Source organism: Somniosus microcephalus, chromosome 20 (genome assembly GCF_052327205.1).
Source record: "Somniosus microcephalus isolate GS21.2 chromosome 20, FLI_Smic_1.0, whole genome shotgun sequence".
NCBI classification, from domain to species: Eukaryota; Metazoa; Chordata; class Chondrichthyes; order Squaliformes; family Somniosidae; genus Somniosus; species Somniosus microcephalus.
In genome coordinates this window covers 13,188,782-13,202,046 of record NC_141006.1, presented here as the reverse complement: position 1 = coordinate 13,202,046, position 13,265 = coordinate 13,188,782, and the positions used below count along the sequence as shown (strand labels likewise).

The 13,265-nt window shown below is 45.9% G+C and overlaps 1 protein-coding gene across 7 annotated transcripts in view; it reads left to right on the top strand.

Annotated features, from left to right (window-relative positions):
- col16a1 (collagen, type XVI, alpha 1) overlaps window positions 1-13,265 on the top strand; it is a 636,201-nt gene that overhangs the window by 499,838 nt on the left and 123,098 nt on the right. For all 7 annotated transcript variants that reach the window (XM_085962342.1, XM_085962338.1, XM_085962337.1 and 4 more), the window contains one exon: window positions 11,821-11,874. In XM_085962342.1, the coding sequence (XP_085818468.1) occupies window positions 11,821-11,874 (54 nt within the window). The remainder of the gene's footprint in view (window positions 1-11,820; window positions 11,875-13,265) is intronic.

Here is a 13,265-nt window from a genome sequence, read left to right as displayed (position 1 = left end):
GGCACAGTATCGGGAGTAAGGCACAGTATCGGGAGTGAGGCGCAGTATCTGGAGTGAGGCACAGTATCGGGAGTGAGGCACAGAATCGGGAGTAAGGCACAGTATCGGGAGTGAGGCGCAGTATCTGGAGTGAGGCGCAGTATCTGGAGTGAGGCACAGTATCGGGAGTGAGGCACAGTATCGGGAGTGAGGCACAGTATCGGGAGTGAGGTACAGTATCGGGAGTGAGACGCGGTACCGGGAGTGAGGCATGGTATCAGGAGTGAGGCACGGTATCAGAAGAGAGGCGCAGTATACGGAGTGAGGCACAGTATCAGGAGTGAGGCACAGTATCAGGAGTGAGGGACAGTATTGGGAGTGAGGCACAGTATCTGGAGTGAGGCACAGTATCGGGAGTGAGGCACAGTATCGGGAGTGAGGCACAGTATCGGGAGTGAGGCGCAGTATCTGGAGTGAGGCACAGTATCGGGAGTGAGGCACAGTATCGGGAGTGAGGTACAGTATCGGGAGTGAGACGCGGTACCGGGAGTGAGGCATGGTATCAGGAGTGAGGCACGGTATCAGGAGTGAGGCGCAGTATATGGAGTGAGGCGCAGTATCAGGAGTGAGGCGCAGTATCGGGAGTGAGGCACAGTATCAGGAGTGAGGTACAGTATCAGGAGTGAGATGCAGTATCAGGAGTGAGGTACAGTATCGGGAGTGAGGCACAGTATCAGGAGTGAGGCGTAGTATCAGGAGTGAGGCACAGTATCAGGAGTGAGGCGCGGTATTGGGAGTGAGGCGCTGTATCGGGAGTGAGGCGCAGTGTCGGGAGTGATGTTAAGATGTCTAAAAATGTTAACAAGACAAATCTAAAGGCACCGGCCCAGAAATTCGGGTCGGGGGCTTCCCGCGGGTGTAAGCCCCAGACCTGCACTTGCCTTGCGCACCGGCAGTTGAGCTATCGGGCCCCGTGGAATTCCTCTCCGGGGCCTGGCCCAGCTGCCGGCGCGCTGTGCTTGCGTGTCCAAGGGGCGCAGTTAGTGCGATGCGTCCCCTAGGATCACGTGAGCCATAGGCAGCCAATCGGAGGAGGGAAAAGCCCATTCATAAGATTGACAGGAAGACCTGTCAAGACTTATAAATACTACGGCCCCAAAATAACAGTAAACCTTCAAATAAATTATTTAAAAAATCACACTTTTTAAATAAACTATAAATTACATTAAATACCTATTTTAAACAATAATTTAAATTTTTGAAAAAAATAATTTTATATTCTAATGGGGCTAAAAATAAACTTACCTTGCTTTAAAGTATTTAAAAATAATAAACCTGTGGAAAAAATGTTTTAATTTGAATTAATTGACCACTTACCTTGTAAAAAGCAGGCCTTACGCCTGCTTTTTACATTTCTAAATTCTGCAGGCTTACGTTCCCGGGAAAACCTGCAAAAAAAACGTAAGTTCAAAGCGAACGCGCAGCCTCTCCTGCGCGTGTGTTCGACCGCTGAACCCCTTCATTCAGAGGATCGGAAGTGCCGGTTTCCCATGCATGCGCAGTGCATGCAGAAAAACCGGCACTTCCATTCGGCCTACGGGTGAGTATTAGTGCGTACTCACCCGTGGAGACCCGAATTTCTGGGCCATTGTATCTGAATGCACGAAACATTCATAATAAGGTAGACAAATTAACAGTGCAAATAGATGTAAACGGATACGATATAATTGTGATTACGGAGACATGGCTGCAGGGTGACCAAGGCTGGGAGCTGAATATCCAATGATATTCAATATTTAGGAAGGACAGGCAAAAAGGAAAAGTGTCTGGGGTGGCATTGTTAGTGAAGGATGAAATCAGAGCAATACTGAGAAAGGTTATTGGCTCAGAAAATCAAGATGTAGAATCAGTTTGGGGGGAGCTAAGAAGCACTAAGTGGCAGAAAACATTGGTGGGACTTGCCTTTAGGCCTCCAAACAGTAGTGGTAATGTAGGGGATGGCATCAAACAGGAAATTAGAGATGCATATAACAAGGGTACCACAGTAATCATGGGTGACTGTAATCTACATATAGACTGGCCAAACCAAATTAGCAATAATACTGTGGAGGATGAATTCCTGGAGTGCGTACGAGATGTTTTTTAGACCAGTACGTTGAGGAGCCAACTTGGGAACAGGCTATCCTAGATTGGGTATTGTGCAATGAGAAGGGGTTAATTAATAATTTTGTTGTGCTGGGTCCTTTATGGAAGAGTGACCATAACATGATAGAATTCTTCTTTAAGATGGAAAGTGAAGTAGTCCAATCTGAAGCTAGGGTCCAAAATCTAAACAAAGAAAACTACGAAGTATGAGAAGTGAGTTGGCTATGATAGATTGGGGAGCTTCATTAAAAGGCATGACGGTGGATAGGCAATGGCTAACATTTAAGGAACGAATGCATGAATTGCAACAGTTATACATTCCTTTCTGGCGCAAAAACACCAAAGGAAAAGCAGCACAACCATGGCTAACAAAAGAAATTAAGGACAGTATTAGATCCAAAGAGGAGTTATATAAAGTTGCCAGAAAAAGTAGCAAGCCTGAGGATTGGGAGCAGTTTAGAATTCAGCAAAAAAGGACCAAGAGATTTATTAGGAGAGGGAAAATAGAGTATGAGAGTAAACTTTCAAGGAACATAAAAGTGGACTGTAAAAGCTTCTACAAGTATGTAAAAAGAAAAATATTAGTGAAGACAAATGTAGGTCCCTTACAGTCAGAAACGGGAGAATTTATAATGGGGAACAAGGAAATGGCAGAGCAATTAAACAAACACTTTGGTTCTGTCTTAACGGAAGAGGAAACAAATAACTTCCCAGAAATGCTAGGGAATCAAGGGTCTAGCGAGAAGGAGGAATTAAAGGAAATTAGTATTAGTAAAAAAAATAGTGCTGGAGAAATTAATGGGACTGAAAGCCGATAAATCTCCAGGGCCTGATAATCTGCATCCCAGAGTACTAAAAGAGGTAGCCATGGAAATAGTGGATGCATTGGTTGTCATCTTCCAAAATTCTATAGATTATGGAACAGTTCCTGCAGATTGGAGGGTGGCAAACGTAACCCCACTATTTAAAAAAGGAGGCAGAGAAAACAGGGAACTACAGACCGGTTAACATCAGTAGTAGGTAAAATGCTAGAGTCTATTATAAAGGATGTGATAACAGGACACTTAGAAAATATCAACGGAATTAGACAAAGTCAACATAGATTTATGAAAGGGAAATCGTGTTTGACAAACCTACTGGAGTTTTTTGAGGATGTAACTGGTAGAATAGATAAGGGAGAACCAGTGGATGTGGTGTTTTGGGATTTTCAGAAGGCCTTTGATAAAGTCCCACATAAGAGGTTAGTGTGCAAAATTAAAGCACATGGGATTGGGGGTAATATACTGGCATGGATTGAAAATTGGTTAACAGACAGGAAACAGAGAGTAGGAATAAATGGGTCTTTTTTGGGGCGGCAGGCGGTGATTAATGGGGTACTGCAGGGATCAGTGCTTGGGCCCCAGCTATTCACAATATATATCAATGATTTGGATGAGGGAACCAAATGTAATATTTCCAAGTTTGCTGATGACACAAAACTAGGTGGGATTGTGAGTTGTGAGGAAGATGTAAAGAGACTTCAAGGTGATTTAGACAAGTTGAGTGAGTGGGAAAATACATGGCAGATGCAGTATAATGTGGATAAATGTGAAGTTATCCACTTCGGTAGGAAAAACAGAAAGACAGACTATTATTTAAATGGTAATAGATTGGGAAATGTTGATGTACAGAGGGACTTGGGTGTCCTTGTACACCAGTCACTGAAAGCAAACATGCAGGTGCATCAAGCAGTTAGGAAGGCAAATGGTATGTTGGCCTTCATTGCAAGAGAATTTGAGTACAGGACCAAGGATGTCTTACTACAGTTGTACAGGGCCTTGGTAAGACCACACCTGGAGTACTGTGTGCAGTTTTGGTCTCCTTACCTAAGAAAGGATATACTTGCCATAGAGGGAGTGCAGCGAAGGTTCACCAGACTGATGCCTGAGATGGCAGGACTGTCATATGAGGAGAGATTGGGTCAACTAGGCCTGTATTCACTCGAGTTTAGAAGAATGAGAGGGGAACTCATTGAAACATATTAAATTCTGACAGGGCTAGACAGGCTGGATGCAGGGAGGATGTTTCCCCTGGCTGGGAGGTCTCGAACGAGGAGTCTCAGGATAAGGGGTAGGATATTTAGGACTGAGATGAGGAGAAATTTCTTCACTCAGAGGGTGGTGAACCTGTGGAATTCTCTACCACAGAAGGCTGTGGAGGCCAAGTCACTGAATATATTTAAGAAGGAGATAGATAATTTTCTAGACACAAAAGACATCAAGGGGTATGGGGAGAGAGCGGGAATATGGTATTGAGATGGAGGATCAGCCATGATCATATTGAATGGTGGAGGTGCTCGAAGAACCGAATGGCCGACTCCTGCTCCTATTTTTCTGTGTTTCTATGAGTATCTGGAGTGAGGTATATATCAGGAGTGCGGTGTAGACCCAGTCCCTACCTGTTTATCACACGCTCTATTCTGGAGTGTGCTGTAGACCCAGTCCCTACCTGTTTATCACACGCTCTATTCTGGAGTGTGCTGTAGACCCAGTCCCTGCCTGTTTATCACACGCTCTATTCTGGAGTGTGCTGTAGACCCAGTCCCTGCCTGTTTATCACACGCTCTATTCTGGAGTGTGGTATAGACCCAGTCCCTGCCTGTTTATCACACGCTCTATTCTGGAGTGTGCTGTAGACCCAGTCCCTACCTGTTTATCACACGCTCTATTCTGGAGTGTGGTGTAGACCCGGTCCCTGCCTGTTTATCACACGCTCTATTCTGGAGTGTGGTGTAGACCCAGTCCCTACCTGTTTATCACACGCTCTATTCCGGAGTGCGGTGTAGACCCAGTCCCTACCTGTTTATCACACGCTCTATTCCGGAGTGTGGTGTAGACCCAGTCCCTACCTGTTTATCACACGCTCTATTCTGGAGTGCGGTGTAGACCCAGTCCCTACCTGTTTATCACACGCTCTATTCTGGAGTGTGGTGTAGACCCAGTCCCTACCTGTTTATCACACGCTCTATTCTGGAGTGTGGTGTAGACCCAGTCCCTACCTGTTTATCACACGCTCTATTCTGGAGTGCGGTGTAGACCCAGTCCCTACCTGTTTATCACACGCTCTATTCTGGAGTGTGCTGTAGACCCAGTCCCTACCTGTTTATCACACGCTCTATTCTGGAGTGTGCTGTAGACCCAGTCCCTACCTGTTTATCACACACTCTATTCTGGAGTGTGGTGTAGACCCAGTCCCTACCTGTTTATCACATGCTCTATTCTGGAGTGCGGTGTAGACCCAGTCCCTACCTGTTTATCACACGCTCTATTCTGGAGTGTGCTGTAGACCCAGTCCCTACCTGTTTATCACACGCTCTGTTCTGGAGTGTGCTGTAGACCCAGTCCCTGCCTGTTTATCACACGCTCTATTCTGGAGTGTGCTGTAGACCCAGTCCCTACCTGTTTATCACACGCTCTATTCTGGAGTGCGGTGTAGACCCAGTCCCTACCTGTTTATCACACACCCTATCCTGGAGTGTGCTGTAGACCCAGTCCCTACCTGTTTATCACACGTTCTATTCCGGAGTGCGGTGTAGACCCAGTCCCTACCTGTTTATCACACGCTCTATTCTGGAGTGCGGTGTAGATCCAGTCCCTACCTGCTCTATTCTGGAGGGGCAGCAAGTTCCTCACATTCCCCACTGACTAATTTAGTGCTTGCCGACTTTCCCAGAATGCACAAGGGCCATCGATCGCCCCCTGTGTGACCCAAAGGAATTTTATTATCTCAGTGCCCAGCTCGTCTACCAGCAGCAGCTCCGAGTGATGTTAGACACTGCCTGCTGCCTTGGCAGGTCTCACGATGTCTTCATCTCAAGACCATCATTTTGCCAGCTGTGTTTGAAGAGAAAGAGCGAGAGCGAGAGAGAGATCAGGTCTTGTGATGGGCTTGTGCCAACAAAGAACAGGAAGCAGAGCACCGATTCAACAGGGTCCTTGGTTTTATAAACAGAGGCATAGAGTACCAAAGCAGGGAGGTTAGGCTAAACCTTTATAAAACACTGATTAGGCCCCAGCTGGGGTATTGTGGCCAATTCTGGGCACCACACTTTAGGAAGGATGTCAAGGCCTTGGAGAGGGGCCGAGGAGATTTACTAGAATGGTACCAGTGATGAGGGACTTCAGTTATGTGGAGAGACTGGAGAAACTGGGGCTGTTCTCCTTAGAGCAGCGAAGGTTAAGGGGAGATTTGATTAAAATCATGAAGGGTTTTGATAGAGTAAATAAGGAGAAACTGTTTCCAGTCGCAGGCGGGTCGGTAACCAGAGGACAGGGGCAGTCTTTCAGGGGCCTCCTGGGGTGGGCTATATCAAACATGGTCTCATCAGTAACCGTGCTCTGCTGCCTACTCCATAGCCTTACCTCATGCACAACGTGTCGGGGAAAGCCATGTCAGTGTGGGCTACAGGGGACACTGTGAAGCGACATTTACTAGTCCGAGCCCCTTTGGGGCTATCCCGGGTCAGGCGTATTTCTCAGACGTTCACTTTCAGCTAAAGTTTGAGGTAGCCGAGTCCTAAAGACTGGGTCTAAAGGTCCGGGCTATCTCTCCCTAAAGGAAAGGAACAACCCGAGAATGTTACCGTCCTCCAGATAGTGCTTTTAATAACAACAGAAAATGCTGGAAAAACTCAGCAGGCGAGGCAGCATCCGTGGTGAGAGAAACAGAGTTAACGTTTCAGGTCGAAGACTTTTGTCAGAAACGTTAACTCTGTTTCCCTCTCCACGGAAGCTGCCTCGCCTGCTGAGTTTTCCAGCGTTTTCTGTTGTTATTTCGGATTTCCAGCATCCGCAGTATTTTGCTATTGTATTAGCGCTTTTAATAAGTTTAGCTAGACTGTAACGTCCCGGATATTATGAGGGTCCGGAGATCTTCAGAATTCTGTCCTCTTCACCAAAGAGTGCACTGAGATTGAGTTTGCGAGTTATTGATACAGAAGACTTATGTGAGACAATTCTAAAAATATATCGGGATTTATTAAAAGAACTGACATGCAATTTACAGTTGGTGAATCAGTCAACCGCAACGTTAACAGTTCTAAAAAGAGAAAAAATACTATCTTATTATTAACAGAGAATCTTACTTTTAAATCTTAAGTTCACTACAGTATTACAGTTCTTAAAGTTTTCTATACAGGATATCCATCAATATCAAATACCTTTGATCCCCGAGGTACAAAGAGTTGAAGACCACAGAGCCGCCTCTGTGGTCGAGAATCATAGAAACATAGAAGATAGGAGCAGGAGTAGGCCATTCGGCCCCTCGAGCCTGCTCCGCCATTCAATGCGATCATGGCTGAACATCCAAATTCAGTACCCTGTCCCTGCTTTCTCCCCATATCCCTTGATCCCTTTAGCCTTAAGAAATATATCCAACTCCTTCTTGAATATATTTAATGAATTGGCCTCTACTGCCTTCTGTGGTAGAGAATTCCACAGGTTCACCACTCTCTGGGTGAAGAAATTCTTCCTCATCTCTATCCTAAATGGCTTACCCCTTATCTTTGGACTGTGACCCCTGGTTCTGGACTCCCCGACCATCAGGAACATCCTTCCTGCATCTAGTCTGTCTAGTCCTGTTAAAATTTTATAAGTTTCAATGAGATCCCCTCTCATTCTTCTAAACTCCAGCGAGTACAAGCCCAATCGACCCAATCTCTCCTCAGACGTCATTCCTGCCATCCCAGGTATCAGCCTGGTGAATCTTCGCTGCACTCCTTCCATGGCAAAAACATCCTTCCTCAGATAAGGCGACCAAAACTGCACACAATACTCAAGATGTTGTCTCACCAAGGCCCTGTACAACTGCAGCAAGACATCCTTGTTCCTGTACTCAAACCCTCTTGCTACGAAGGCCAACATACCATTTGCCTTCTTAACCGCCTGCTGCACCTGCATGCTTACAATCAGCGACTGGTGCACAAGGACGCCCAGGTCTCGTTGCACTTCCCCTTCTCCCAATCTATTGCCATTCAGATAATAATCTGTCTTTTTGTTTTTGATACCAAAGTGGATAACCTCACATTTATCCACGTTATATTGCATCTGCCATGCTTCTGCCCAATCACCCAACCTGTACAAATCATACTGGAGTTTCTCGGCATCCTCCTCACAGCGCACACGCCCACCCAGCTTTGTGTCGTCTACAAACTTGGAGATATTACATCGAGTTCCCTCGTCCAGATCATTAATATATATTGTGAATAGCTGGGGTCCAAGGACCGATCCCTGCGGTACCCCACTAGTCACTGCCTGCCACTCGGAAAAAGAGCCGTTTATTCCAACTCTTTTCTTTCTGTCTGCCAACCAGTTCTCTATCCAAGTCAATACCTTGCCCCCAATCGCATGTGCCTTAACTTTACACGTTAATATCTTATGCGGGACCTTATCGAAAGCCTTTTGAAAGTCCAAATACACCACATCCACTGGTTCTCCCTTATCTATTTTACCAGTTACATCCTCAAAAAATTCCAGTTGATTAGTCAAGCATGATTTACCTTTTGTAAATCCATGTTGACTTTGTCCGATCCAGTCACTGTTTTCCAAGTGCTCTGCCATTACATTTTTTATAATGGACTCTAGCATTTACCCCACTACCGATGTCAGGCTTACCGGTCTGTAATTCCCTGTTTTCTCTCTACCACCTTTTTTGAACAGTGGGGTAACATTAGCTACCCGCCAATCCAATGGGTACTGTTCCAGAGTCTATCAAATTTTGGAAGATGACCAGCAATGCATCCACTATTTCTAGGGCCATTTCCTTAAGTACACTAGGATGTAGATTATCAGGCCCTCTTACACCATTTCCCTACAAATACTGATTTCTATCAGTTCCTCCCTTTCATTAGACCCTATGTTGCCCGACATCTCTGGGAGGTTATTTGTGTCCTCCTTTGTGAAGACAGAACCAAAGTATGTATTTAATTGGTCTTCCATTTCTTTGTTCCCCATTATAAATTCCCCTGATTCCGACTGCAAGGGACCTATGCTTGACTTCACCAATCTTTTTCTCTTCACATATCTATAAAAACTTTTACAGTCAGTTTTTATGTTCACTGTAAGCTTACTCTCATACTCTAATTTCCCCCTCTTAATTAATCCCTTTGTTCTCCTTTGTTGAATCCTAAACTGCTCCCAATCCACAGGTTTACTGCTTTTTCTGGCCAATTTATATGTCCTTTCCTTGGGTCTTATGCTATCTCTAATTTCCCTTGTTAGCCACAGTTGAGTCACCTTTTTTGTTTTATTTTTATGCCAAACTGGGATGAACAAATTCTGTAGTTCATCCATGCGATCTTTGAATGTTTGCCATTGCCTATCCACCGTCAACCCTTTGAGTGACATTCACCAATCAATCCTACCCAACTTGCGCCTCAGACCATCGTAGTTTTCTTTATTTAAATTGAGGACACTAGTCTCTGAGTCAACTACTTCACTCTCCATCTTAATGAAGAATTCTATCATATTATGATCGCTCCGACCCAAGGGGCCTCGCACAACAAGATTGCTAATTAATCCTTTATCATTACATAATACCCAGTCTAAGATGGCCTGATCTCTAGTTGGTTCCTCGACATATTGGTCCAGGAAACCATCCCGTATACACTCCAGGAATTCCTCCTCCACAGTATTGTTACTAATTTGGTTAGCCCAATCTATATGTAGATTAAAGTCACCCATGATGACTGCTGTGCCCTTATTGCACGCTTTTCTAATTTCCCTTTTAATGCCATCCCCGACCTCCGCATTACTGTTTGGAAGTCTATATACCATTCCACTAACGTTTGATGCCCCTTGATATTTCTCAGTTCTACCCATACAGATTCCACATCATCAGAGCTAATATCCTTCCTTACAATTGTGTTAATCCCCTCTTTAACCAGCAATGCTACCCCACCTCCTTTTCTTTTTTGCCTATCTTTCCTGAATATTGAATAGCCCTGGATGTTGAGTTCCCAGCCTTGGCCACCCTGGAGCCATGTTTCCGTAATCCCAATCATATCATATTCGTTTACTAATTCATCCACCTTATTACGAATGCTCCTCGCATTAAGACGCAAAGCCTTCAGGCTTGTTTTTTTAACGCTCTTAGATCTTTTAGAATTATTATTTACTGTGGCCATGTTTGAATTAAACCCTTGATTTCTCTGTCTGCCACTTTTGTTTTTCTCCTTGTTTCCCTTTCCTCTGTCTCCCCGCTCAGGTTCCCAACCCCCTGCCATTTTAGTTTAAACCCTCCCCCAGAGCACTAGCAAACACTCCCCCAAGGACATCGGTCCCGGCCCTGCCCAGGTGCAAACTGTTCGTTTTGTACTGGTCCCACCTCCCCAGAACCGGTTCCAATGTCCCAGGAATTTGAATCCCTCCCCCTTGCACCATTCCTCTAGCCACGCATTCATCTGAAATATCCTTCTATTTCTATTCTGACTAGCACGTGGCACTGGTAGCAATCCTGAGATTACTACCTTTGAGGTCCTATTTTTTAATTTACCTCCTAACTCCCTATATTCAGCTTTTAGGACCTCATCCCTGTTTTTACCTATATCGTTGGTGCCTATATGCACCACGACAACTGGCTGTTCACCCTCCCTTTCCAAAATGTTCTGCAGCCACACTGAGAAATCCTTGACCCTTGCACCAGGGAGGCAACACACTATCCTGGAGTCTCGTTTGCAGCTGCAGAAACGCCTATCTACTCCCCTTACAATAGAATCCCCTATCACTGTAGCTCTGCCACTCTTTTTCCTCCCGTCCTGTGCAGCAGAACCACCCCTGGTGCCAGGAAGTTGGCTGCTGCTGCCTTAGCCTGGTAAGCCATCCCCCCCAATCAGTATCCAAAGTGGTATATCTGTTTGAGAGGGGGATGGCCACAGGGGACCCCTGCACTACCTGCCTGCGCCTACAACTCTGCCTGTTGGTCACCCATTCCCTTTCTGCCTGTGCAACCTTTGCCTGCGGTGTGACCAACTGCTTAAATGCTGCAAAGCTTAATCGCTTTGCCCGATTAAAGCGCGTCTGATATCCCATTTGAGACTTCAATATTTATACCCTTTTCAGTTGTATTTCCTTTAAGGTTTTCTGCTGATGCAAGTTAATTATCCCTATTCATCTTTCTGCTGACCTCTGCAATTCTTACGACTACATCAGCTTGTAATATTCCAGAATTTTGTCTCCTCTCCAGGTGTTCTGGGTTGACCATATAAAACGGTGTGAAGGGCAGGTGTTCCATATTTTATGTCATCTTTACGAGGGCAGATGTTCCTTATCTTATGTGCCATCTTTACGAAGTTTAAATTAAAACACCTTAATCCAGTATGGGCCATTGTTTTGTTCCCCAAAGGTCAGCTTGTCGGGGCCATGCACCTTCTATTTCAAGAAGGTTATTTATTCAGGGTCACCAGCTGTCTTTCCGCAATAGCCAGCGTTCTTTCACAGCGATTTCATCGTTCGGTTTCTTCATTTCCAAACCCACTTTGTCCTGTTTCAATAAAGCCAGAATTCTTTCAGGCCAGTATTTTTTGGAATGGGTTATATGGCTTATTCCTTCACAACTGAACCTGCCCTGCCAATCCCCTCAGAATAAGCGCTGCTCCCTTTGTGAAGTAAGGCCAGTCATGGGCAGCATGAGTAACTGTGCTGTGATGTGTTTGCCTCCTAGGGTCCTCCAGGCACCTCCGGATACCAAGGATCAGCAGGAGTGCCCGGTCTCCCGGTAGGTTTCATGTGAGGAGCTTCGGTGAAATGAATGCAGTTGCCAGGTGTCGGTCTGGGCCGGAACGGGGAACGGAGAATCTCCCAGAACATTCCGCAAATAGCGGGTGCGCCGCGTTCTCTACATGATAAAGACATTGGGGGTGATTTTAGCTCAGTTGCAGGATGGTGTCGTGTTATCCGAATTTCGTGTTTCCCACACGAATCTAAATGGATGTGGGAGACTGCTGCAATTTTAACTCAATTGGCCAGTTGATTTCCAACGTGTGGGAAGCTTTGCAAAGGGATTTTTCATGACTGAAAGTCCCCTCCGATGACGGTATTATTGCTGCTGCATTTAAGAACTGCAGCAAGCCTTGCTTCTTCTGCAGACTGCCAACCTTTTGGCCTTTCATGCAAAGGGACCTGGAGGCAGAATGACCAGCGAGAGACCTAGGTCTGCTCCCAGGTTTGATGATGTGGCCCTGCGAGCTTTAGTTGAGGGAGCAGGAGCTGATAAAGAGGTTCTCCTCCCTTCTTCAGGGAGGAAGAAGCCTCCCCAGCAGACCAAGGCTGTGTGGATCCAGGTGGCAGAGGAGGTCAACTCATTTTCAGTACCCCGCAGAACCTGGATTCAGTGCAGGAAGTGGTTTCATGACCTTCTGCGCACTGGAAAAGTGAGTGTGAATTTCCCATCACCCTCAATCTGAACCTTTCCTCACCAGCACTCAGCTTTAGCAATCTCTTCCTTCACATCCCACTTGACACTGACATCCACGCACCCTTATCCATTTCCCTTTCTCTCTATGGTCACATTCACATCACTATTCGACTATGCAGCCCTCACACTCCCTATCACTCTGATGCTTTGAACACAACTGACAACACACAGGGAGGGCCCTTGGTCTTGCAACCTCACTCCATCTTTGTCTCCTTCTAAGTATCTATGCTATGGAATCTCTACACTCACTCCTTCATTCTCACTCAACCTCCACTTGTCTCCCTCATTGCAGGAAAAGAGACCTCACAATAAGCGAGAAAGAGCGAGCCAGGACAGGAGGAGGGCCACCCTCACTATCCCAGCTCACCCCCTGGGAGGAGGCGGTCCTGGAGATCGTAGGAGTGGAGGAAGATACGCAAGTGGGGACGGACAGACGGGTGCATCACAGTAAGCTGGTGACAGATTAGTTTTCCATCTCATTGACATTGCATGAGTCGCTAATAATGATTCTGAAGTTCTAACAGATGGACTTATGATCATCTGCAATATGCAATGTGCATGTAACCTTGGCATCACATCTCTGACTCTTTCCTTTACTCCCCCACAGGACCATCGCAAGCAGCCGTCCCCACTAGCCAGGAGGAACAAGCTGAGCCTCCAGACTCCTCAGAGGAAGCTGCAACCTCTGAGGG